The 25,200-nt window shown below is 54.5% G+C and overlaps 3 protein-coding genes across 6 annotated transcripts; 1 reads left to right on the top strand and 2 right to left on the bottom strand.

The window, feature by feature from the left end:
- Positions 1 to 6,970: 6,970 nt before the first annotated feature.
- On the top strand, positions 6,971 to 9,463 carry SLC16A11 (solute carrier family 16 member 11). The gene is made up of 5 exons (XM_059668872.1): positions 6,971 to 7,120; positions 7,388 to 7,607; positions 7,873 to 8,016; positions 8,329 to 9,096; positions 9,184 to 9,463. Exons 2-5 carry the CDS (start codon positions 7,394 to 7,396, stop codon positions 9,411 to 9,413), a joined length of 1,356 nt encoding a protein of 451 aa, XP_059524855.1. The 5' UTR covers positions 6,971 to 7,120; positions 7,388 to 7,393; the 3' UTR covers positions 9,414 to 9,463.
- Positions 9,464 to 9,565: 102 nt separating this feature from the next.
- SLC16A13 (solute carrier family 16 member 13) lies at positions 9,566 to 13,881 on the bottom strand. Of its 3 annotated transcripts, none has more exons than XM_059668867.1 (4): positions 13,377 to 13,881; positions 13,088 to 13,231; positions 11,310 to 12,047; positions 9,566 to 10,651 (listed from the first exon to the last, which is right to left on the bottom strand). In XM_059668867.1, exons 1-4 carry the CDS (start codon positions 13,573 to 13,575, stop codon positions 10,359 to 10,361), a joined length of 1,374 nt encoding a protein of 457 aa, XP_059524850.1. In that variant the 5' UTR covers positions 13,576 to 13,881; the 3' UTR covers positions 9,566 to 10,358. The 3 variants fall into 3 exon arrangements, with proteins under 3 accessions (XP_059524850.1, XP_059524851.1, XP_059524852.1); XM_059668869.1 differs by lacking the exon at positions 9,566 to 10,651 and adding an exon at positions 10,658 to 11,075; XM_059668868.1 differs by lacking the exon at positions 13,088 to 13,231.
- A 2,077-nt stretch (positions 13,882 to 15,958) lies between these two features.
- On the bottom strand, positions 15,959 to 22,203 carry BCL6B (BCL6B transcription repressor). Of its 2 annotated transcripts, none has more exons than XM_059668865.1 (9): positions 21,737 to 22,203; positions 21,035 to 21,224; positions 20,591 to 20,812; positions 20,130 to 20,480; positions 19,715 to 19,833; positions 18,952 to 19,116; positions 18,728 to 18,858; positions 18,469 to 18,606; positions 15,959 to 18,005 (listed from the first exon to the last, which is right to left on the bottom strand). In XM_059668865.1, exons 2-9 carry the CDS (start codon positions 21,211 to 21,213, stop codon positions 17,889 to 17,891), a joined length of 1,422 nt encoding a protein of 473 aa, XP_059524848.1. In that variant the 5' UTR covers positions 21,214 to 21,224; positions 21,737 to 22,203; the 3' UTR covers positions 15,959 to 17,888. The 2 variants fall into 2 exon arrangements, with proteins under 2 accessions (XP_059524848.1, XP_059524849.1); XM_059668866.1 differs by lacking the exon at positions 21,737 to 22,203 and adding an exon at positions 21,318 to 21,473.
- Between the last annotated feature and the right edge of the window lie 2,997 nt (positions 22,204 to 25,200).

Genomic DNA, 25,200 nt, shown 5'->3' on the forward strand with positions numbered 1-25,200 from the left:
CAGAAAATGCCAGATAAGACACATTTGGATATTTAGACACACAGACCAGCTTCAAATACTTTAGTGGGGTGCTCACCCCCCCCCCCCCGCCCACTGTCCTGATTCTCTGTCCTGGAGACAACTGTCTGGAAAGATCCAAGAGCTCAAGGCTCCAGATCTTCAGCACTTAAGGGGACCAGGGAGGTGGGGAGGGGGTGTGTGACAGAGGGAAGGGATGGAGAATGAATAGTGGGGGTAAGAGAGAAGTAATGTGGGGTAGAACTCCCACCCCATCCCAGGTCTTGGCTCCAATCTAGCTCCGGCCTCGCCTGTCTCATCTGTGCCAACTTCAACCTGACCATGGCCTCTTCCAGCCCCAAACCCAGCAGACTACTTACCCAGTCTCAGTTCCAACACCAGGTTCAGGAGACCCAGCTTGGTTCTCCATCTATGTGTGGTCATCCAAGCAGACTGTCCCCTCTACACAGTGAGCCCCACTGTCCTGAGTGGCTGGCTGGCTTTACCTTCTCGCTTTATGCCCGCCCCCATTTCAGAGCATCTCAGCAGATGTGCTCCCCTGATCCCAAAACACAAACCCTGAGCTTATGATCTCATTCTCTTCCCAGGTCATGTTTTTCTTCCACGTTTCCAGACCCTGGGTCTGGACTTGGAGGTCTATGCTAACTTCCCACGGCATGGTCTCTGGGTGAGCTGGGGAGGGACAGGTTTTTGTGGGTGAGGGGTGAGAGGCAGCTCTATTAGGCACGTAGAAGCCCAAGACCAGCTGGGCCAAACACCAGAAAGTCTCCTATTTTTGTGTCCCTCAAATAGAGCTGTGTTTCCTGTGGGTAATGCCATCCATCTTTGCCTGTCCCCTTCCCTCCCATCTGCAGAGGAGCCCCCAGTGGGTGAACCCAGGGAATGGCTAGGCTTAATTCAGGCCTTCCCCAAGGTTGCAGATCCCGGAGGCCCCCAAACCTCCCACAGGTGCTCCCATGAGAAAACCCCAGGGCAGTTTGGGTTCACAAACATAGACACATCCCTGATCCTGTGGTCCCCAAAGCAAATTATGTACAGACCTTGACCCTCTCTTTTGATCCCCCTAAAGACCGGACCTGGCTCAGTATCTGCGTCTGCGGCTTTCTCCGAGTGGGAAAGCATTAGCAGTTCGGTCCATTAGCAATCCCTTCCTGTAGAAGAAAGTAGGATGCAAAATTCCACACACATTTTCAATGTCAAACAAGACGTTTCAGAGAAATTTCCTACACATAAAAGGTCTAGAAGCCCACACTCTCCTGACTTTGAAATGAGTTCTCTTTCCTCTGTGTTCAGCTTCGAATATCAGTGAATATTAGTCAATGCCATGTCAGTGGACATTTTTGAGAAGTCTCAGTCTCTGGGAAAACATCTACATTTCTTAGCCTGGGCTGCAAGACCTTTCGTGATGGGACCCTCTGCCCCAGCGGCTTCCTTCTACCTTTTCCTCCTACACGCTCTCTGTCCTCCGCACGGCAGCTATTTACAGAGCACCAGACAATAAACAATGTGCCAAGCTGGCTCATGCCTTTGTGATTTTTCCACAGGCGGCTCCCTTTGCCTGGAATGGCCCCTGCCCACACATCCATCTGGCAAACTCCTCCTCATCCTTCAAGACCCGGCTCCAGTGGCTCCTCTTCTGTGAAGCCACCCCAGCAGGCTCCAGCAGGATGAGTCAGCTCCTACCATGCAGCACTCTATGATGTCTGTGTCTCTCTCCTGGTGTTGAGATTTCTTTATTTCACTTTTTTTCTCTAATTTGATTGTAAGAGCTTGGAGGGGAGACACTGTATCATTCGTATTTGTATCCCTAGCATAGCATCTGGCCTGGTAGGTATCTATTAATATTTTATATGAACAAATGAACAAAACTTACTTAGGCTCCTTTCTTCTCTTTTATTTTTATTTTATTTTATTTTTTTTTATTGATTTTTTTACAGAGAGGAAGGGAGAGGGATAGAGAGTTAGAAACATCGATGAGAGAGCAACATCGATCAGCTGCCTCCTGCACACCCCCTATTGGGGATGTGCCTGCAACCAAGGTACATGCCCTTGACTGGAATCGAACCTGGGACCTTTCAGTCCGCAGGCCGACGCTCTATCCATTGAGCCAAACCGGTCAGGGCCTCTTTTATTTTTAGAGTCAAGCAAGGGAGACCAGCATTTTCTTATAAACTTTTGGAAATGCTAAGAAAACCACTCGCCACATAGAAAAAAAAAATCAATTTAACCTCTTTTTGTAGCCATTAACATCTCATAACTAGCATAGTTCTACTGAGAGCTCACCAGACCAATGAGTTTCTTTGACATTGAAGCATGAAGATATAGCCAGGTGGCAAAATCACGGTGGTGCTTGAAGGGTCTAGTCAGGTTCTTCCAAGTCACAACAGCAGCAATATGGGCAGACACATGTCACGTTCCAGGCACCATTTTAGGTTCTTTTTTAAATACATGTATACACAGTGACTCATTTAATCCTCATAAAAACCCTACCATGTAGCTACTCTTATTATTCCCATTTTAGAGATGAGAAAACTGAGGCACAGAGAGATTGAGTAACTTGCTCACAATCATACAGCTAATAAGTGGCTGAGATGGGATTCAAACTAAGGAAGTGTAGCTTGGGAATCCATTCTCCTAACCTCAACGCTACGTTAGCTCAATGAGCAAAAGATGTACTGTGAGGGTAATTTTGGCTAAGAATGTAGGGGACATGCCCTGACTGGTTTGGCTCAGTGGGTAGAGTGTCGGCCTTCGGACTGAAAGGTCCCAGGTTCGATTCCAGTCAAGGGCATGTACCTTGGTTGTGGGCACATCCCCAGTAAGGGGTGTGCAGGAGGCAGCTGATCGATGTTTCTCTCTCATCGATGTTTCTGACTATCTCTCTCCTTTCCTCTCTGTAAAAAATCAATAAAATATATATTAAAAAAAAAAAGAATGTAGGGGACATGAGGTAGAAGAGGAATGTGCCTGTTCACAACCAGTCACCCCAGTGCCAGGCTCTGGAATGTCCTCTGGGTTGGTAAGTACCTTTTGAAGGTGCTCCGCATAACTCTGTAGAACTCCCAGACCCAGAGGGCCCAGTCTTTTCTTTGACTGCCTTGCATTTTCACTTCACCGTGGAGAGGGAGAGGTTTGTTTCCGGGGACTGCATTCAGCTTGGAACAGGATCCTCACCGCTCATCTCAGGAAGTGGGCTCCCTGCCCTCCGGGTGGCTGAGGATCTGCTGGCTCCACCTCCCAGGTGCCTTTCACAACAGCAACCCAGGCCAGGAAAACCAGTGAGGCCACTTTTCTAGGGTGTATTTGGCAGGACCTTAAACTTTCAAGGACTCCTGTGCCCCACCCAGGACAAACAGAGGGCATGACATATGCAAAAATTCAGGAGGGAGAATACATTGAAAGGCATGTCCATGGAGAGGGTGAGCACTGTGGCCGAGGGAAGGGTGTGGGAGAAAGGGGAGGGTAATGGAATGGGAAAGTATTCTGGATCTACTTTTGGTTATGAAAGGCCTTATACCCAAAGAAGAGAAATTTGATTCTTTTCCTCCTGTAGGCAGTGGAGAGCCATCAAAGGTCATGCTGTATTTGTTAGGTTTACAGTTTCACTACTTAAGAAGGTATTTGTTTTTTTCTTTAGCTGCAGATGCTTTTCAGCAATTAGGAAACACTGCCATCATGTGGCTTTTGGGAGATACATGCTCCAAACTGTAATTTACCTAATTTTCTGATATTGTTTAAGAATGAAACCAAAGAACACATCTGCTGATTTAAATAGCTGAAGTATAGCAATGGTGACCTTAATTCTAATGTACAAAGGATGCTTTTACTAAAAAGTTTTTGCACAGCAAAGGAAATCATCAACCAAATGGAAAGACACATGCTGAATGGAGAACATAGCCCCAGTGATACATCTGATAAGGGGTTAATGTCCAAAAGTTATAAAGAACTCATACAGCTCAGCACCAAGAAAACGAACGATCCAATTAAAAATGAGCAAAGGACCTGAATAGATGCTTCTCCAAAGAGCACATACAGATGGTCAATAGACATATGAAAAGATGCTCAATGTCAATAATCATCAGAGAAATGCAAATTAAAACCACAATGCGATATCACCTCACACCTGTCAGAATGGCTACCGTCAATAAATCAACAAATAACAAGTGTTGGCGAGGATATGGGGAAAAGGGAACCCTCATGCACTGTTGGTAGGAATGCAGACTGGTGCAGCCACTGTGGGAAACAGTATGAAGGTTTCTCAAAGAATTAAAAACGGGACTGGTCCTGACAGGTTTGGCTCCGTGGATAGAGCATCGGCCTGCGGACTCAAGGGTCCCAGGTTGGGATTCCAGTCAAGGGCATGTACCTTGGTTGCGGGCACATACCCAGTAGGGGGTGTGCAGGAGGCAGCTGATTGATGTTTCTCTCTCATCGATGTTTCTAACTCTCTATCCCTCTCCCTTCCTCTCTGTAAAAAATCAATAAAATATATTTTTTTTAAAAAAAATAAATAAAAACGGAACTGCCTTTTGACCTGATGATCCCACTTCTAGGAATATATCCTAAGAAACCTGAGACACTAATTTGAAGGAAAATATGCACCCTGTATGGTCCTTGCAGAATTATTTACAACAGCCAAGACCTGGAAACAGCCCAAATGCCCATTAGTAGATGAGTGGATTAAAAAAGCTGTGGTACATTTACACAACGGGATACTACTTAGCCGTAAAACAGAAGGAAATCTTACTTTTCGAGCGACAGCATGGATGGACCTAAAGATTACTATGCTGAGCGAAATAAGCCAGTCAGAGAAAGACAAGTAACACATAATCTCACTTATATGTGGAACCTAATGAACAAAATAAAAACAGAGGCATGGATACAGGGAACAGACGGACAGCTGATGAAAGGTGAAGGGATTAAGCAAAACACACACACACACACACATCTCACACATCTCACACATAGACACAAAGAGAGTGTTGTGATAGCCAGAGGGATAGGGTGGGTTAGGTGGAGGTGGGCAATGGGGGTATAAATGGCGATGGAAAGAGACTTCGCTTTAGGTAATGGACTTACAATGCTGAGTTGTACACTTGAAACCTGTATGGTTTTGTGAACCAATGTCACCCCAATAATTTTTTTTTTAAAGCTGTGGTACATATATTACTAGGCCAATATAAAGAATATAAACCAGCGGTTCTCAACCTGTGGGTCGCGACCCCTTTGGCGGTCGAACGACCCTTTCACAGGGGTCGCCTAAGACCATCCTGCATATCAGATATTTACATTACGATTCATAACAGTAGCAACATTACAGTTATGAAGTAGCAATGAAAATAATTTTATGGTTGGGTCCCAACATGAGGAACTGTATTTAAAGGGCCAGAAGGTTGAGAAACACTGAAACAAACAAAACAGAAACTTACTCATAGGTACAGAGAACAAACTGATGGGTGCCAGAGAGGAGGGAGTGTTGGGGGATGGGGTGAAAAAGGTGAAGGTGTAGTTACAGAATACTCGTGGGGATGTAAAGTGCAGCATAGGGAATATAGTCAATAATACTGTACTACACATGGTGCCAAGTGGGTACAGGAAATATCAGGAGAACACATCATAAAGTATACAATTTTTGCCCTGGCCGGCTAGCTCAGCTGGTTAGAGTGTCGTCCCAATATGCCAAGGTTGCGGGTTCGATCCTTAATTAGGGCACATACAAGAAGCAACCAATGAATGTTTAAATAAGTGGAACGACAAGTCTCTCTCTCAGCTCAGTAAATAAAATATTTTTAATTAAAAAAATCAATAGCAGGGTTCAATTCTCAGATTTCTTACTTTGTTTTTAAAAGTCTAATCTCTAAATCTTTAGTGATTCTGATGGCAAAGATCCTTTCTCTCCTTCCAGTGGCCCCTATCTTAGAACCATTACTTCTCTGGCCCTGAAAAGGCTGCCTCTCCAGGCCGGTTTGGTATCAGACTGTCTCCAGGCCATTTCCCTCCACTCTGGCAGATCCTGTTTCAGTCCCGGGTCTATTCTTCTGGTTAATCCTCACCTGAGGATATTTTTCCCATTGAGTTTTAGACAGATTGGAAGAGGGGAGAGACGCAGAAAGAGAAACATCGATGTGAGAGACGCATTGATTGGTTGCCTGAGCGACCTGGGCTGGGGATTGAGCCTGCAAACGAGGTACATGCCTTTGAATTAACCCGGGACCCTTCCGTCCGGGGCCGACACTCCAACCCCTGAACCAAACCAGCTAGGGCTCTTCTCCTTGTATGGTCCCACCGTTGGGCAGTCCAAAACATGTAAATACACATTTCCACCATCTTTCAGTTGCGTGGTTTGGGCAAGTCACCGAATCTCTGGAAGGTCCAATTACTTCGTCTGTAGAATGAAGATGACACCATCTTCACAGGGTTCTTGTGAGGATGAGAAGATGACATGTGTGAAGAGTGCCTGGCACATCACAGCTCCTCGGAATTAGGGAGTCCCTCTTCCTCCCCTAAGTCCTGAGGACATATTACTGTTGGGCACACAGCCAGCACTCAGTGGAGGTCTGCGATCTGACATCCAAGATGTACTGGTCTTGCAGCAACGTTTTCTACTCATCCCTCAGGCCGTGGAGGCACTGCCCCTGTCCCAGCGCATCGCTACCTGCCTTGTGCTTGCTGGGGTTGCAGTCACGTGTCCCCTGGGTGCCCAGCAGGCAGCAGGTGCTTGACTCTGGGCCGGTGCGTGGCATTCATTCCTGGCTGCTCCCTTTTCCTGAGCTTGGAGAGAGAGAGAGAGAGAGAGAGAGAGAGAGAGAGAGAGAGAGAGAGAGAGAAAACTTAATCCCCGTGGGACTCAATGTCTGGCCTCACCCTGGGCTCGCTGATTGGCTGTCTCTACTGCACCCCCGCCTCCCCAACACAGCATCCCAGGTGGCTCAGGCCCCGGGGTGATCTCTGTTTACCGAGAGCCTGTCCAAGTGGGGCTCCATCTCCGCACTCGCTCCCCTCGGCACCTCGGTCCCCACCCCCTCCCCCGCCCGCCTCAGAAGCGGGAAGAAGCCAGACCGAGCCGTTCTTCGTCCTTTCCCCCACCACCCGGAGGGGTCGGGTAAGGAGTAGGGGGTGTGGGGGAAGGGGGAGTTCCAGGGATATCCCTGTCCCCCCAATCGGGTGTCTCGCGGGTAACTCGCTGACTCAGGAGTTGCATCCCTAGGCTCAACCCCCGCCCCCTCTGCCCCTCCCTGTCGTGCTCCGGGTGACACCCCCCTCCCACACCCACCCCCCACCCCGGGAAAGCAGCCAGGAGCTGGATCTCAGGTCCCTAGAGGAAGCGCAGGCATGGAGACTTCACTCCACGTGCTCCTCTCTCCCCCAGACGGTGATGACCCCCAAGCCTGCCGGGACCCTGGACGGAAGCCCGGACGGAGGCTGGGGCTGGGTGGTGGCGGCCGCGGCCTTCCTGGTGAACGGGCTCTCCTACGGGCTGCTGCGCTCCCTGGGCCTGGCCCTCCCTGACATCGCTGAGCACTTCGGCCGGACCTCTCAGGACACGGCGTGGGTCAGCGCCCTGGCCCTGGCCGTGCAGCAGGCAGCCAGTGAGCCCCCCACACCCCGAGGTGGGGGGCAGGAGCCGGGATGGAGGGGCCGTGAGTGCAGTGGTGGGGTGCCCACCTGCTTGCCAGGTGACCCGAGAAAGGACGGCAGGTGGCACCCAGTTCCAGAACAGAGTGGGTTGAGGTTGAGAGGGGGAGCTGGTAGGCTGGGGGAGGAGCGTTAGGCCAGGCAAACAGCCAATGGGAAGCGTTGGAGGTGGAGGTGGAGGGTTAGGGCGTGCCTTCCCTTGACTCCGCCTCCTTCTAGGTCCAGTGGGCAGCGCCCTGAGCACCCGCTGGGGGGCGCGCCCCGTAGTGATGGTTGGGGGCGTCCTCACCTCCCTCGGCTTCCTCTTCTCAGCTTTCGCGGGGAGTCTGCTGCACCTCTACCTTGGCCTGGGCGTCCTCGCCGGTGAGGGGGGATGGTCCTCGGTCCTCGGTCCTTCAGGGGTGATGGCGGAGGCAGGAGCTGGTTGGGGGCCGGAGGCCAGCTGTGCGGTGGTGGCGGTGGTGATGGTGGGCGTCCTCCCAAGAGCAGGGCTGGGATTGCGGGGCCAGGCATCCCAGGCCCCTGTCCTCACCCCGTCTTTTCCCTTTTAAAACTGAAGTGACTTTATTTTTAGTAAAACGTGGCTAACAGACAACATGTCAGTTTCAGATGCACAGCACAGGGCTTCAGCGTTTGCATCCCTAACCAAGTGACCCGAGTCCTCTGCGTCCGCAGGCGCCGGCTGGGCCCTGGCGTTCGCCCCTGCCCTGGGCACCCTCTCCCGCTACTTCTCCCGCCGGCGAGTCCTGGCCGTGGGGCTGGCACTGACGGGCAACGGAGCCTCCTCGCTGCTCCTGGCGCCGGCCTTGCAGCTCCTCCTGGATACTTTCGGCTGGCGGGGGGCCCTGCTCCTCCTGGGCGCCATCACCCTCCACCTCGCCCCCTGCGGCGCCCTGCTGCGACCCCTGCAGCTGCCCGGGGACCCTCCCGCCCCACCCCGCGGGCTCCTCGCTGCCCTCGGCCTGGGTCTCTTCGCGCGCCCAGCCTTCTTGGTTTTTGCTCTGGGCACAGCCCTGGTGGGGGGCGGGTACTTCGTCCCCTACGTGCATCTGGCCCCTCACGCTTTAGACCGGGGCCTGGCGGGGTACAGGGCCGCGCTGGTGGTGGCCGTGGCCGCGGTGGGGGATGCGGGCGCCCGGCTGGTCTGCGGGTGGGTGGCGGACCAGGGCTGGGTGCCCCTCCCGCGGCTGCTGGCGGTGTTCGGGGCTCTGACGGGGCTGGGGCTGCTGGCCGTGGGGCTGGTGCCGGTGGTCGGGAGCGAGGAGGCCTGGGGGGGCTCCCTGCTGGCCGCGGCCGGGGCCTACGGGCTGAGCGCAGGCAGCTACGCCCCGCTGGTGTTCGGTGTGCTCCCGGGGCTGGTGGGCATCGGAGGTGTGGTACAGGCCACGGGGCTGGTGATGCTGCTGATGAGCCTCGGGGGGCTTCTGGGCCCTCCGCTGTCAGGTAAGGGCCTGACTGAGCCAGCAGATCCCCACCCCCACCCCCATCCTGGGGCCCGAGGCCTCTAAATTCCTTCCCCCTTCCTCTCAGGCTTCCTCAGGGATGAGACGGGGGACTTCACGGCCTCCTTCCTCGTGTGTGGCTCCTTCGTCCTCTCAGGCAGCTCCATCTACCTGGGGCTGCCTGGGGCGCTGCCCTCCTGCAGTCCGGCCTCACCTCCAGCCACCCCTCCCCCTGAGAGGGGGGAGCTGCTCCCAGCTCCTCCGGGGGCCCTGCTGTCCCCAGGAGGCCCGCATGCCACCGCCGACACCTCCTGTTGACCATTTTCTTTTGGTTTGAGCCTCTCCCTCAATAAAAAATTTCCAATGTGTCTGCAAGCTCCAATTGTTAGCCCATCGAAGACGCTGAAAACTTTCTACTTAAGACATTCAAAAGGCTGCTGGGAAGGAACAGGATCCCACTAAGCCTGGGAGAGAGGCGGGTATCTGTCTAGTCAGTCCATTTCTCTTTGCCCACGTTGTTGCCATTATAACGGGGCGTCTTTGAGAAGTTGTCTGCCTGCCAGCTTCAATTTGTTTAAGGGAGAGGGAGGCTCATGGGTGCCATCTGCCCCATCCTCATTTCCTTGACTCAAAACTCTTCCTGTATCTCAACCTCATTCTATTGGCTGGCCTTCGGTGGATACAAGAATCCTCGACCCAGACTAGGCTCTCTGAGCTTTAGCTCTCCCTACCAAACTATGCCTGCCCCCACCATGTCCCCACCATTTCCTTCATTTCTCTTCTAAGTCACAGGGGCTAGTGGGAAAGAGGGAGGTCAGTTGGGCAAAAGGGAGGAACTGTGGTCCAGAGAGCAGAGTCCAGGGTTAAAATGCTTGGAGTCCCCAGAGCTCCTGGACACCTCCCCTCTATCCCTCAGCCATGACCCGACTCAACCAACCCAAGCATTTGGACTCCAATTCTTTCTGAGTTTCTGATTATTATCCAGTTTTATCTCAAAGGGGCATCCCTCATCCCCAAACATCTGTCTTCAGAGAAGAAGCGTAGTAGGCAACACTAGATAGAGATCGATCACTTGTAAAACATAATAAGTCTCTTGGCCTTTGATTTTCACAGTTGATTCATGGCTCACTGGAGCAGGCTGAACTCTTGGATCCTGCAGAAATGGTTGTGGAAGCCAAGAAGAGATAAGAGTCCTCAACAAAATACTAGGAGTTGGCACACACACATCGCAGGAGCCCTGGGCAAGCTGTGGTGGAAGACAGATCAAGATGCTGAAGGCACTGTGGTTCTCTGGGCACCAATATGGGGCAGAAGACCCGGAGCTGCCAATCTCTGGCTTTCCGGGTCTTTTTGGAGTTCAGTCCTCTCCCAGCCCTTCCTTCGCAGGGGGGCTTTGGTATCCGGTGCCTCTGTGCCAAGGTCCTGGGGCTTGGAGGTAGGAGCTGAGACGCAGAAGAAGTGAGGCAGCGTGACGAGAACTCCACTCCCTGCAAGAAGGAAGGCCCCGGCCACCACAAAAGAAGCTGTGTAGTTGCCTGTCACATCCCGGAGGTAGCCTACATCCAAGAGAGAAAAAGAACACACATGGGTGATCTGTTTCCTGGGACCGACGACGCAGACATATTTTTGGGCGGAAGGAGGAAAATGATCTTTAATCTGCCATCTTGGAAAAGTTAGAACTGCCAAGGTAGGACCAGATGCACTTGACAACTCTGGTGTCCCAGGGGGCTTCAGAGGTCATGCCCATCACCTCCCTGCCTTCAGGAAGGCCCTCCATATCAGCCCGTGGGGATTTTGGGATCCAGATCGAGGCAGGCACACCTGTGTCTTTCTTTCCAGCAACTGTGGCCCTGTCATCTAATAGTCAGTCGCTAGGGTCTGAAGGTTCTGGTATCTGAAGGCTGGAGAACTTTGACCACATGACTCAGACATCTGAGCTGGGGCCAAATGGGCCAAGGGTAAGAGCAGGTCCAGACAAGTCTGAAAATCCAAGCGACAGGCATCCTACCAAGGGCTCCGCATAGCTTATTTGAGTTTTTCCACAGCCCCAATCTCTTTGTCTCATGGGCCCACTTCAGGGCCGCTAATGATTGGTTATTCAGGCCATGTGGTATACCATACCATGTAAAGGGCAATATTTACATCCACTCCAATGTGAATAGTCCCCTCCCTGAATGGTATGACATGGCCATCTGGAAACCCCATCCCCCTTACCTGACAGAGGAGCCCCCAGCAGTCCCCCGATGCTCTCCACCATCTGCACCAGTCCCAGGCCACAGTATATCCTTCCAGTCCCCACCAGTTCAGGCAGCATGGAGAAGGCCAATGGGGTCAGGGCCCCTGATGTAAAGCCATAGGCCACGGCCAGAGCCACCAGGGCTGTGGGAGCCTGAGCCACGGGGATCAGGGCCAGTGACACCCCGGTCAGGGTGGTCCAGAGCATCAGGAGTCGTGCCACAGGCCCTGGGACTATATCCCCTAGCCACCCAGAAACCACACGCCCCACGAGGTCAGAAATAGCAATCACCGAGAGGAGGAAGGCAGCAGGCAGTGGTTCCCAATCCAGGTCCTGGAGATGGGCCACCAGATGCACATAGGGAATGAAGTAGCCGGTGTTGACCAGGGTGAGGGCAACAGTGTAACGGAGGAAGGGGCCATGATGGAGGAGGGAGGCGAGTTGGGCCCCGGGGCCAGCCACAGCAGGGTCCTCACTCAGGGAGAGTGGGCGGAGGAGAGCACCACAGGCCACCAGATGGAGGGAGATGGCAGACACCAACAGTAGGGTGCCCCGCCAGGCATAGTAGCTGAGCAGCCATTGGAAGAGTGGGGCAAAAGCAAAGGAGGAGAGGCCCACGCCAGTCAGTGCCAATCCCATGGCCAGGGATCGCAGGCGAGAGAAGTAACGAGACAGGCAGGCAAGTGTTGGTGTGAAGGTCAAGGCCCACCCAGAACCTGTTAAAAAAAAATAATAATAATAAAGAGACAGAAAAAAGAAAAGATAAAGAAATGATGGCCCTAGCTGGTTTGGCTCAGTGGATAGAGTGTCGGCCTGCAGACTAAAGGGTCCCAGGTTCGATTCTAGCCAAGGGCACATGCCCCGGGTTGAGGGCTCGATCCCCAGTAGGGGGCCTGCAGGAGGCAGCCCATCAATAATTCTCAATCATTGATGTTTCTATCTCTCTCTCCCTCTCCCTTCCTCTCTGAAAGCAATAAAAAAATATATTTTAAAAAATGGTGGTTTTGGGACTCTTTGGGAGTTCAGGGCGCCCAGTAATCCCAATATTGCCCAGCAGCAGAAGGTAGCACAGGTCTGGTTACAATCCTGGCTTTGATACTATCTGGCTGTGTGACTTTACTGAATCTCCCGGCCCCAAACCCCTCATCTGCCCAAATGGGGGTAATACACTTTATGGGACTGTAGAGACCTAGAGATAATGTTTTTAAAGTAACCCGCACAGAGTTTTGGAGTTGCACCTAGGCCCTACTATTTCTGGCTGCGTGGTCTTCATTTGCCAAGTTTCATAAGCGTCTGAAGCCTTGCTTCATCTGTAAATAGGGTAGAGAAGGCCGTGACGAGAGACAACAAAGGTCACTACGTGATACTAAAGGGATCGATCCAACAAGAGGCTATAACCCTGGAAAACATACACGCACCCAATATAGGAGCACCTAAATATATAAAAAACTGTAAGCAGGATAGATACCTGTTTTACAGTCACGGTGCCTGCCACAACTATATACTATGTAATTCTTCCTTTTGCATTCCAGCCCCACTAGCTCCGGGCTTGCATACTGTGGACTCATTATCTCTGAAAGTCTAAACCGCTCCACCAAGTTTATTAAATGAGTCATCCCTCTTAATTCCCTTCGGGGCACAGGTGTTACTCAAAACTTTCTCTCAGTGTCTCCTGAAGTCTTTTGGAAAGACTAGGAGGAAGGTGAGAGTCCAAAGACGCAGGCATTTGACTTTCCTGCCCTCCCCAGGGTCTCACCTGAGAGCAGCCCAATACTCAGGTACAGGTGGGTCAAGGAGGTAGCGAAGGAGGCCAGCAGCATCCCCAGCGCTGCCAAGATGCCGCCAGCCATCACCACTGGCCTTGGCCCGAACTTGGTGCTCAGGGCACTGCCCACGGGGCCTGGGGAGGAGGAAGGCGTTCTGTGAGAAGACTCCAGGCATCCTTCTCCGGCAACTCCCCCATCTCCCCGCTCCTCCCTCCCTGTCCCCGCATTCCCTCTCCCTCCCGAGCGTCTGGGGACACCGGCCCCAGGCGCACCACTCACTCCCGAACTGCTGCACGGCGATGCCTATGGAGGCGATCCAGGAGACGCGCGCGGCCGGCTCGTCAAACGCCGCCACGAACTCCACGAAGAAGATGCTGAAGGAGCGGAGCACCCCGAACACCAGCGCAGATTGGAAGAAGGCCGAGAGCACCACCATCCACCCCCAGCCCCCGTCTGGGGGCTCGGTCCTACGCGCCATGCGGGAGGTCACCGAGCTGCGGGTCCGAAAGCCCTGGTGGGAATCAGGCTCGGGACCTCCACCTCCGCCCGCCCCTGGCCACGCGGGGGCAGGAGAGCGGGGCCGAGAGGAAGGTACTGACGAGGGCTGGCGAGCTGGCTGCAGAGAGGCTGCGTGTGCGCCTCCCCGCGGCGGGAGCGCTGGTGTCGGGAGAACCCGCCGGAGCTCGCCCGCCGGGTGATTAGCGCCCAGGGGCGTGGCTGCGCGGGCCGGGGGCGGAGAATCGAGGCCGGGGCGGGGGATGGGGGGAGGGCTGGGGGGCAGCGGTCCGTGGAGCAGCCAGGAAGCGGCGCGGGGTTCGCGCTCTTCCCTGGAGGCGCACCATTCTCCGAGCGGCTTCTCTATTGTGTCATCGCAAGTGGCAGCATCAGGCCGGCCTGGCCAAGGCCGACATCCTCGCTCGCGGGACTCCTGGGCGGAGCCAGGCGGGCAGGGCGGGCTTTCAGCTTTGTTGGGGTCGCGGCGGTGAGTGGGAGCATGCGTAAAGGGGGAGCTTGAGGAGGTCGGTGAGGTGGGCTCCCGGTGACGCAGGGACCTGCCCGGAGGCTGCTGCCGTCTCCTGTCCCCCCAGCAGGCCGGTTCGTCCAGATCTCAGCACCCAGGCCCGCATGTGAGGAGTGCAGAGGGGTTGGTGGTGGGTAAACTGGTTCAGGAGCGGAAAGCAATCCCCTGCCTCATGAGGAGCCCAGGAGTTGCAAGGCCTGGTGGCGAGCGTAGGGATTAGGCGATGAGATTAAAATAAAATGCTCCGAGCTACTCGGGTCACCAGAATCTAGATCCCCCCGGGTCCCTGAGGGGTTGCGGGACCCAAGGAGGAGACAAGGGGAATGGGTTGTTGGACTCCTGGCGTTCATTTCTGTAATGTCGCTTCTGTTCCCACCAACAGGAAGCCTACAGGTCACAGAGACCAAAAATAACCGGGGAGAGGAAGGGCGAGCCTGCCAGCATCAACTACCCTTTCTCCAGCGGGGCTAGAACACTTGCCTCTGCCCTTCTAGTAAAACCACTTCCTAACCACGGTTTTGCATCTCACGATCATCTACTGAACAGACAAGCCAGGACCACCGGAGCAATCTGCCCCTCCACCTCCTAGAGCACGAATTGCCCGGCTTCCCATTTCTTCACTGTAATTCAAGGCCCCCAGGACCCTCACCTTGAAACTTGGACTCAAAGATTTATACCTGACAAGTGGGGGATGGGAAAGGAGGGAGAGAGGCTGTGTAATTTAAAAAAGCATATTGAGCCTTATAGTTTTATATGTGGGAAATAAAAACAGTCCTACCCCCCAAAACTTTTTTTTTTTTTTTTTGTAAGCAGAGTCAGAATTTTGGGTGGTGGGAGAATATGCCAATGACATAGAAACTGGCGTGAGGATATAACCTAGTTAAAGAGTGCAGCCTGTAGAATCATCGTTCCAACCTCAGCTCCATCACGTATTAACTTGGCCAACCAAGATACTGAGTCTCTTACTTGTTTTCCCCACATGTAAATTGGGGGTAATAATAGCACCTACTTTTTAGGGAGGTGAATTAGAAAACCTATGGACTAAAATGCTTAGTTGAGGGCCTGACACGTAGCAAGAATATTAGCTGGTCTCCTTTTCAACAGGGGATACACTAGCGGGAGAAGAGAGGTTTTAGTTTCTAAGTTTCACTTTTTGCTTTTTAATAAAATAATCCAGGTCATGGGTTTTATAAAAGACCAAAAAACACAACCACAAACTGTAAAGGTTGGAAGCAGCTGCAGAGACCATGTTAATAGACTTATTTCACAGATGAGTAATTTAAGTCCAAAAGGAAGGTAACTTCTCAGAATTAGTGACCTCCTACCTTCTACCCACAGGGCAGAACAGAGCTGGGCACCCAGAACACACACAGGACAGGGGACAGGTGGGAGATGGATAAATTCCAAGACACCATTGCTGGGGGAGGGGTGGAGTTGGCATGTTTCTAACCACACAGCCCCTGTTGTCCTCGGGGGACCCAACCCCTACCCTTTTTTTTTTTTGGTGATAGTGGTGCTAGGGGTGTCCCAGCACAGATGCATTCCCCCAGTGTCCTGGTATTATTAGTGGCTTCCTGGTTTCTCCCTGCCGCCTCCACACTTCAGGCAGGAAGTGACTTCAGAGCAGCAGGATGCAGGTGGCTCCGGAGCACTTCATGAAGTCACTGGTTCCTGCACCATGAGCCAGAAGGAAAGGGCAGGGGAGGGGAGAACACGGGCCATTTGAAATGTCTGGTGGGATGGGCACACAATGGCCAGATGGTCCCCAGCGGGAAGAACCCGCTTTCCCCAGCTTTCCGCAGTCCCCAGGCTCCCCAGGCAAGAACCCCAGCACACAGCAGGCAGCACAGACAGGCTTCTTTATTCCATGGTTCTGATCTTGCAAGATCTAACATCTCCACCCTAGGCACTCTCCACCTGCCCATCCAGTCTGCTGAAAAACAAAATAAAATAAAAACCATGGTTCCTCCTCGCATCTCTCTTCCGCTCTCTTCCTGCAAGTCTGCAGTGAGGAGTAAGAGGGTAAAGAGTAGCTTTCTCACCAGTTTCCAAATGACAACCACTAGTACTGACCTATCCTGAGGAAGCTCTACCCCACAAATTCAAAGCTCTTCTTCCTCTCATCCCCACGCCCCATAGCCAAATAGGCTCCATGGCAAAAGGGGTGGGACTGTAAGTCAAGGCTTCACAGCATCGTCTAACATTCCAGACCTTCTGCCCAGTTAAGAGGCACCCCCATTCCTAACTTTCTACCTCCTTGGCCTACACCAGAAACTGTAGCCCTCAACCAGCCTCTAAATTCTACCTGGATATTTGGTCCACTAGAAGGCCCATCAGTCAGTCAGTCAATCTTTTAAATCTTCTAAACCTCTAACCCCAACAATAATCCCAATCATAATCCCAAACTATATCAAACCCCAAACGGAACTCAGCCCCTTTACTCTCCCCGTGGAAGGTCCTAGTGCATTCACTGTTCCGGACAGGAATACAGTGATGGGAAGACCAGGTCACAGACCCAGCTTTTCTAAGATAAGAAAGTTACCAAGCACCTGTGGCTTCTAGAGGCAAAGAAATTTCTGGAATTTGGACATTTGCCAGAACATGTCCAAAAACCCACTGAGGGAAGAAGGAGTTTGTCTCAGGTAGAGAGAACCCCAAGAGACATTCAAGCCCAGATGCCTTAGCATCAAAGGACTGGTCAAGATAAAGAGTTTAAGATGAAGAGTTTCATAACTCTCCCGTAGGTCATAACATTCTTAGGGGTGGGGCAGAGTCAGAAAAGGCGGCATCATCTCTAATAAGGAATTTCAGAACTCAGTGCTGACAACAGGCCCTTGTGGGAGGGTTGTGAGCTCTATCATGACAGACACAGCCGAGGCACACCCAGGGGAGCCGGTGAATGGGACAGTTAGGTATCTAAGAAAAAGCCTCTCCAACCATCCCCCCAGTTCCAAGACTGACAAAGCCCCACACCCACAGCCCTCCGGAGGCATTTATTACCTGCATTTCAGGCTCACCTTAAAGGTCCCATAGCCCTTGAAGAACAGAGAAACGTCTATCCAGTTCTAGCCTGCTAGAGAACCTAGAATATCCAGAATCCAGAGAGGGTTCCTGACCCAGTTCCACAAACCCACATGTTCCCAGAGCTGCCCTCGGACAAATAGAGGTTCCAGACCTAGAATCGGAGGGGCAGGACACAGAGAACCCCTTTCTCCATTTTAAACAAGCCAACAAGCAAAAAAATAGGAGAAAGAACAATTCTAAAGTTAGAAGTTATGGCAACAATAACATAAAACACTCAAGCCAAGTGCTCATCTCTGCCAGCAGAGCTGTGACCTCACAGTCTGTGTCTCAGGTCACCGATCACACTAGGAGGAGGGAGCTAGGAAATGCGATAGAATGAAGGCCCGGGTGCCACCAAAGGCCTCAATAAATTATATTTACAGATAAACCGAATGAGATGGGGATTGCAGGTGGAGGACTGTTCCCTTACGAAAACCAGGCCTCCAGCCTTTTCCCTCCCCAGTTCCTAGCTTGCTCTCTCCTCAGAAACAATCGATTGTGGGGAAGAGGTTTTGACCAGCAAAACAGAGGCAGATCGAATCCTGATCTGCCACCCCTGCTCTCCCCAGTGAGAAATGAAGGTGGAGGCAGTTTCTGAGAACGGAGGGGCCTTGCACCCTCCATGCCCAAATCTGACAGAGAAGCCAGGGGTGGGCCAGCAGCTTCCCTGGCTTCCAGAAAGTGACTGGGGCCGGGCTGTCGCTCGGCTAGGGCCCCCCCAGAATGTGGTAGTGCACTTTGGTGTTGGTAGCAGCTCCGTGTTTCTGGCGCAGATGCAGCCGCAGTTGACTCTTGTGCCGGAAATGCAGGCCACAGGGGTCGCACTGTGGGGTGGGGAGGAAGACAGCCGGTCAGGTCCCCCTCCCCATCATCCGCAAGCACCTTTTAGGTGCTGAGCGAGAGAGAACTGTTAGCTCTCAGGCCAAGAGAAACTCTTCTGTCCTCGCCCTCCCAAATCCTCAGGGAGAGGCCAAGGAGATGGCTCCCCCCTCTTCAGCAAAGGATTTTCCGTCCCTTAGTTCCTCTTCAGGAGCCAGTGTCCAGCCAAGGAGCCTACCTTCTGTACCTGCCCATCCCTACCCCCATCTTCCCCCCTTACTCACATGCCTACCCTAGGCCCCACCCCTTGCACAAAGGGTCTCTCCCAGGACTCCGCCCAGTTGGAAGAGTTCTAGGGCCCCGCTGGGCCCTGCTCCTCTCTGGGCCCTGCTCCTCTCGTTCCTCTCGGAGCCCAGTCCCTAGGGAAACGGGAGGTAAGTGGTGTAAGGCTTTGGGCCAGGTACTCACGTGGTAAGGCTTCTCCCCCGTGTGGATGCGAACATGGCTTTTGAGGGTCTGTAGGTGCCGGAAGCGAGTCCCGCACGTGGGGCAAGGATAGGGCTTCTCCCCGGTGTGGATCAGCACGTGCGCGCGCAGATGTGCTACCTGGGAGGGGAGGTGACCTCAGACTAGGCCTCTGGGAAAGACAGAAAGAACCCTCCCCAGAGGGCCCCGGCTGTCCTCTTGCAAAGTTGTCTTTAAGCCAGTTCTGAGGCCCGCTCTGTACCTGTACAAAGCGGGAGCCACACGTCTCACACTTGTAGGGCTTCTCTCCCGAATGGATGCGGCTGTGCGTTTTCAGGTTGGCCGGCCGGTTAAAGCGGGCCCCGCAGATGGAGCAGTGGTAGGGCTTTTCCCCTGGAGGCAGGGAGAAGGAGAGGTCGGGGACTCCGCCCTAGGACACCTGTGGGCAGGAAGGCCAGGGGCGTCTCCTCTCTGTTCCTCCCCTACCTGTGTGCACCGTGCGGTGACTGGCCAGGTTGCCCTTGTAGCGGAAGGCAGACCGGCAGAGCTGACACTTGTAGGGCTTGTCCTCATCCCCAGGAGCCAAGGGGTCCAGCCCCGATGAGCACCCAGCCACAGCTTCACAGTTCTGGCAGCTGAAAAATTCACTTCCTGGGAAGGGGGGGTGGAGGTGGGGATGGGTAATGACAACAACATCAGGGAATTCTCAAACCACACAGTAATAGGTTTTCTTTTTCCCAATTTACTGTAAGACTTCTGGGGCTCATTTGACTTGCTCGAGGTCACAGGGTTAGCAAGAAGGGAAGCCAAGATCTGGCTCCATGTCTGCCTGTCTCCAGGGTACTCTGCTAATCTCCCCTCAATAGCAGTGATGGTCGGTGGAGGCCCATACTAGCGGGTAGAGGTGTCTCTTTCTCTCTCTGTACTGGCACTGCTGGATGCCACCTTGCCAGAACGGCCCTGCCGAGCTCTGGGCTGGCCACTCAGCCCTGGATGGGAATGGGCCAGAAGTGCCCAAACACTACTCCTCATTGGAAGCTTTGAAAATACAGATGTCTGGTTCCCACATCTACACATTTTGATGTATGGGGTGTGACCGGGGCAATGAGATTTTAAAAAGCTCTGTAGGTGATTCTAATGTGCAGTATGTACTTGGAATAGGTCTTTTCCCGAGGACTTTTGGCCCAAACTGGCTTTGAGCGGCCACAAGGACAAAAGCCCAGAAGGAAGTAAAAGGAGGAGCTCTCACCTGGTGGTGGACGAGCCCGCCCAGAGGGAGATGACGCAGTGGCTTCTTGGGCCCGGGGTGTGAGATGGGGGGTATGAACTGGAGCCCCACATTTGAACTGTACAGCAGTTGGAGAGAGCCTAGGTAGAGTAAAGGTTAGGAGAGATTACGTGGCGGGGAGCTTCTCTGCTAGAGAACTTGGAGCCAAAGGCCTACCCTGTGGAAATGAGCCAGTGCTGACCAATGAGCCACATCAATTGTGCTGCTAGAGACCCGCCACACTGAGGAAGCCTGGCCTCTGGCCAACTTCCTAAGGCGGGCTGGTGTCCCTGGAACCCACCCACTCACTCCCTGCTCCTCACCGCCCAGGCCCATGGCTCTCAGCCTCCTAGCTGAGGCTAGCCGCGATGAATTCTTGGGGTTCCAGTTTCTGTACCTGCTCTGGGGACCGGGAATGGGTCCTTCTTCGCTGCCACTGCTGCTGCTGGAAGCCTCATCTCCACTGGGGAGCCCAGCTTGGGGGCAAAGTTGACCAGAACTCCTCTCCCCAACCAGGCTCCCTGCTTGGGAGGCCTGAGAGTTTAGCACGATGAACTTGTATTTTTTCCAGTTGCAGGCCTTGGGGTCGGGGCTGCCTGGACTGGGGAGGCCTTGACTGCAGCTGCGAGACTCAGTAGGTGGGTCTGGGTGCCCTTCGGAGCACCTGGGACTGCCTGGTGGACGGGCCGTTGGGGGCGTGGGGGGCTCTGCCTCCAGGGGCCGCAGGGAGATGCCCAGAGGTTCGTAGCTGGGAAAAGTGCGGTGGACATTAGTGCTATCTTCTAATCGTGGCTTCTGCCCCTGACACCTGGGGTCCCAACCACCACCTCCACGGAGAACACCGAGTGGGCTGCTCACCTGGCCTGAATGAAGCGGTGGCACGCCTGGACCACATGATCCATCTGCAAATAGGTGGCAGCCGCGAGAACCGCTGGTGCAGTGGCCGGAGAGAGGCGCAGGCGCGACGTGTACATAAAGTCCAGAAGAGGAGCGAAGCCTCCGGCTTCGGGGCCCCCGGGCAGGGAGAGCACATCCACCCCGACTCCTGCACGGCCTCGGAAGATTGAGTAGAAGAAGCCGCTGGGGAAAGGGCAGATCAGTCATGTTCGGGGGCCAGGGAACCGCTACAGAAAGCCACGCCCCGTAGAGAGTCCCGCCCCTTCCCTGTCGCCCCGCCCCCAATTCCAGGACGCCCCGCCCCCTGCCTCTGGCGGGCTTGGCTCCCGATTTCCTCCCCAAGACCTGATGCCTCCGCCCCTTCCCCATTGGGTCCCATTGCATCCCCAGAGGCTCCCCTCGAACCTGCAGGCGATGAGCACCGCCTTGTGTGCTCGAAGGGGTTGCCCGCCAACCAGCAGCGTGACGTCGGTGAGGATCCCGCGCAGGCGCAGCTCGTTGAGGTTGCCGAGCACGTCGGAGGAGTGGCGCGTGAACTCGCGGACGTAGCCCAGCGCCCGCTCCGGGGCCGCGGCGGATCCCATCGCGGCCAGGCCTGCGGGAGCCGGGGCATCCAGGCGGTCCTAAGGCGCCCTCCCTCCCTCCTTCCCTCCCTCCCTCCCGCGGTTGGCCTCCTCCGGAGGCTCACCTCGCGCCAAGCCCCCGGCCCGGCTTAATTCATCCCGTGCCTTCTGCCCGCGGCCACACCATTGGCTCGCGTCGCTCCTCTACACTTGAAGGTGCCCACGGGGTCGATGGCGAGCGTGGGGACCCCGGCGCGCCACGCCCCTGGTTGGACGCCTCGTGCCCTTCCAGCGCTCCCCCCCCCCCCAATTCCCCACTCCCCTCCCTTCGGCTTCTCCGCGCCCTCGGTCTCAGGTGCTCACCCTGCCTGACACCCCCCAGGCGCTTTGCGGTCCACACACCAAATCCCCATCGAAGTCCCCTCCCTCGAACCACGAAGTCTACTACCGTCTAGTCCCGGTCCCTGGCTTAGTCCACGTTTGGGGCCCCAGCCTCCCGACCATCAACATAAACCAGCCCTTTTCGTGGACCCTGAGTCCTTACCCCCGTCCTGCAGGGGCTGCCGCTCCTCTTCTCCGGGGGGTGGGGCCGCGCTCCCCTTTTGGCCTCGGCTCCTTTATCTGGCCGGGATGTCGGGGGCGGGGGGTGGAGGTGGGGTGAACGCCTGGGTCCGTATCCTTCCTTCCTCCGTCGCCCTCCAGATGGCGAGGCCGGGGCGGGGTCTCCGGCTCCAGGGCGGGCCTCGGAGGCACGGGGTGGTCGTCACCTAAGGGGTCTTGGGTCACCGAGGACGGGGCGTTCAAACTGGGGAGAGGGCTGGCGATCTCGGGAGTGGACGTAGGGGTGACTGGGTTGTGGGGGTAGGGGAGCTGGCACCGCGAAGGTGGGTGGGTGGGCTTTTGGAAGAAGGGGTGCCAGGAGCCTGTCACAGGAGCGTGGACACAGCGAGGCCCCCTGTCCAGGGTACGGTTCCGGGGCGTAAAGGACCGTCCCACGAGGCGCCAGGTTTGGGGAGGCGAGAGCGGGGTCCCAGACGGCGGATGGGGGGGTGTGGATGACGCGTTCCTCCAGCGGGCCTACCCACGGGGGCACGCGGGCCGGGCGGGGCAGGGAAAGGGCGGATATGATTTCTAGTGCGTTTCCTTCCATTGTCCTGCGACCGGACGGCTCCTCCAGCTGCTTCCCCTCGAGGAGGTGGGGAAAGTCCCGGGTGGGCGCCGAGAGGCGCTCAGGAGACCCAGGCGTCCGGACTCTCGCTCCCGACTCCCTTCGGAACCCTTTTAGGGACCCGGGGAGAGAGAGGCTCCCGCCCCAAGCCCGCGCGCCCGCCCCAGCCCCAGCCCGCTAGGGCCGCGGGCACCGGCCGGTCGGCTCCGCTGGAGGCTGGCGCCGGGTGCAGCGCGGCAGGCGGCAGAGCTCTCGGGCGCGCAATGCTCGGCTCCTTCCACGAGGGGGCGGGCGCGCACTGGCTTCGCCTCGCTGGTCCGTCTGCACCCGGCTTGGGGTGCGGGGGGGGGGGGTGCGGGGGTGCGGGGGCGGTGTGGGGGGGGGCCACTCTGACAGGGGTTCAGGATCAATTCCGTCTGAACGGCGGGAACCTTCGACCTCGTCCCCTTTGCGCTGGTTTATTTTGTCCTTCTGTCTCCTAGGAGGGAACGAGGAAGGGTTGGACAGAGGGAGGGAGAGTTAGGCGACAGAAGTGACTTTCCTCCGAGGCTGGGGTTCCTACCCGGGGTGAGAAATCCGACGGCTTTGGGAGCAAGGGAAATGGGTGGGACAAGGAGTGTGTGTGTTGGGGGGAGGGGGCGGGTCTGAGCCCCGGGAGCACAGGGGTTTCCTTTCTAATTAGATGCTATAATCTGCCTTCGAGGTGAGTTTTTAGTGCACATGAATATGAGAGGTGGATAGGGTAAACAAAGAGAAGGGAACACAGGGCCGTCCCAGGTGAAAGAAGAGAAGGCAGGAGGGGCCTGATAACTAATTTTAAGTCCCTGACCTGAGAGACAGCACAGATGAAACCCTCCTATTTTGTTTGAGGAGATGCTGGTTTGCAGGCGACAAGGTTCACTTGGAGAAGGGAAGCCAGCTGCAAAGCAGGACTTGGATTTGGGCTCAGGAGTCTCCCATCGCCCAGGAAATTGCATATCCAGGCCTGGGGCCCTTCCCTTCAGATGTGAGGGTATTTTTTTGGGGGGGCATGCACGGAACTGTGGAAACACTGGGAATGGGGATCACTAGGACTGGGGACCATCTGGTGGCTTTTGGTGTGATGGTTACTTTGATCTCTGACCGGTGCGGAGGTGGGAGTTGGTTAGGGGCTCCCTTTGGTATCAGGGTGGAGTTGAGTTGGTTTTATCTGGCCAGTTGTGGGATGCATGCTTATTATGGGGTGTTGAGTTAGTTTGATTATTCTGGGCACTTTGAGCTGCATTCAGGCTTGCGGGCAAATGGTACATTGGAGGCATGAAGCTGATTTTGAAGCTGCTTTAGTTCTGGAAGTTCTGACACCCACAATTTGGAGATTGTCGTCTTGGAATATCAGAACCTGCTAGGCCAGCGGTTCTCAACCTATGGGTCGCCACCCCTTTGGGGGTTGAAGGACCCTTTCACAGGGGTCGCCTAAGACCATCGGAAAACACACATATAATTACATATTGTTTTTGTGATTAATCACTATGCTTTAATTATGTTCAATTTGTAACAATGAAATTGGGGGTCACCACAACATGAGGAACTGTATTAATGGGTCGCGGCATTCGGAAGGTTGAGAACCACTGTGCTAGGCGTTCTTGGAGAAGTGAATGAGGGTTTTGTTTCAGGGATGTATAGTCATTGGTGTATACGGATGATCTGATTTCATGATGATTTGGGGGTGCATTATGTTTTGGGGTGCCACAAAAGTTGCAAGGCTCAGAGTAGATTTGGGGGGGACATGAAATTCAATTTGGAGCCTTTTATTTTTATGCGGTGGAACATAATGGAACCTGGGAGCATGTTTGAAGGCCTTCTATGGTTGTGGGTCCATGAGGGGGAGAAAAGCTATACATCTGAATGTTGTGGAAACTTACTTTGAAGAGGGGATATTCCTGTGTGTGCACAGATGGCCAAGGAGCGTTATCCAGGGGCAGAAACAAGTTGGGGGCTCAGGGTGGGAAATTAAAGTTTTGGGGTGTTCTTATTTGGGGGTGTTGGCAACTATTTGGGTGAAACTGAGGGATGGATCATAAGGTGAGATTGAATTAGGGGTGTTACTTAATGTGGAGCACATTTAGTTGTCCTTTGCTTATATATAGCTCCTTTGCACCCCAGATTCTAGAAATCTTTCTTTAGTGAACCCCAAATATGCCCAGGATTTGTTGGGAGAAATTTGGGAAGGAATGCATTTCCTCTTATTTCTATGTGGTCCAAATAGGTCTGAGGGAGAAAAGGTGATTTTAGACTCCGAACCCCAATTTCTTAAGGGCGCACACCTCAGTTTGGGAGAAGGTGGAGAAAATGGGGTGTCTTGTGGTAAAGTGGACACCCCTGAATAGGTCAGTGCTGTTGGAACTGTGGCAAGGAGAGGTGGTGGTTGGGTACAAGGAGGTGATTCTTGTACCCTGATTTTCTAGATAAGAGCCCCAAACAGAAAGCCGAAGGAGAACTGGGAGTGTGGGTGAGATGGGGGGAGGGGTTCCCCACGGCAGCAGGGGCTCGGGGGCAAGCCAGGCCAGCTCTGCACGCCTGGGTCCCTGCTCTGTGCGGCTCTCCTCCCCCCTCTCCCTCCCACCGCCCACCCCCACAACCCAAGGGAAAAAAACTGCCTGTGCAACAGCAATGGCAGATTCCAATCCTCCAGGCTTTCCTGAACCACCACGGAGACCAGCCAGGGGGGAGGGGAAGGGAGGACCGGGCTTTCCTGCTTCCCTAAGCCTGGGGCTAGGAGCTTGACCTCCTGGCCCCTAGCCCTTCAAGGAGTGCCCCCCCCCCCCCCCGTATGGAAGCCAGGTGTCCTGGACCCCAGCCCC

This window comes from Myotis daubentonii, chromosome 16 (assembly GCF_963259705.1).
Source record: "Myotis daubentonii chromosome 16, mMyoDau2.1, whole genome shotgun sequence".
In the NCBI taxonomy this organism is placed as follows: domain Eukaryota; kingdom Metazoa; phylum Chordata; class Mammalia; order Chiroptera; family Vespertilionidae; genus Myotis; species Myotis daubentonii.

What these genes read in the sequence shown, in the direction of transcription:
- SLC16A13 (XM_059668867.1), bottom strand. Translation starts at nt 13,575, where the DNA reads ATGGCGCGTAGGACCGAGCCCCCAGACGGGGGCTGGGGGTGGATGGTG. An exon ending in CGCCGTGCAGCAGTTCGGGA is followed by an intron (nt 13,232 to 13,376) that starts GTGAGTGGTGCG and finishes CCTCCTCCCCAG; the next exon opens with GCCCCGTGGGCAGTGCCCTG. An exon ending in GAGTATTGGGCTGCTCTCAG is followed by an intron (nt 12,048 to 13,087) that starts GTGAGACCCTGG and finishes TTTTTTTAACAG; the next exon opens with GTTCTGGGTGGGCCTTGACC.
- BCL6B (XM_059668865.1), bottom strand. Translation starts at nt 21,213, where the DNA reads ATGGGATCCGCCGCGGCCCCGGAGCGGGCGCTGGGCTACGTCCGCGAG. An exon ending in ATTCCCGGTCCCCAGAGCAG is followed by an intron (nt 19,834 to 20,129) that starts GTACAGAAACTG and finishes TACTCTACCTAG; the next exon opens with GCTCTCTCCAACTGCTGTAC. An exon ending in CGGGGGAGAAGCCTTACCAC is followed by an intron (nt 18,006 to 18,468) that starts GTGAGTACCTGG and finishes CCCACCCCACAG; the next exon opens with TGCGACCCCTGTGGCCTGCA.
- SLC16A11 (XM_059668872.1), top strand. Translation starts at nt 7,394, where the DNA reads ATGACCCCCAAGCCTGCCGGGACCCTGGACGGAAGCCCGGACGGAGGC. An exon ending in GGCCGTGCAGCAGGCAGCCA is followed by an intron (nt 7,608 to 7,872) that starts GTGAGCCCCCCA and finishes GCCTCCTTCTAG; the next exon opens with GTCCAGTGGGCAGCGCCCTG. An exon ending in TGGCCTGGGCGTCCTCGCCG is followed by an intron (nt 8,017 to 8,328) that starts GTGAGGGGGGAT and finishes CTGCGTCCGCAG; the next exon opens with GCGCCGGCTGGGCCCTGGCG.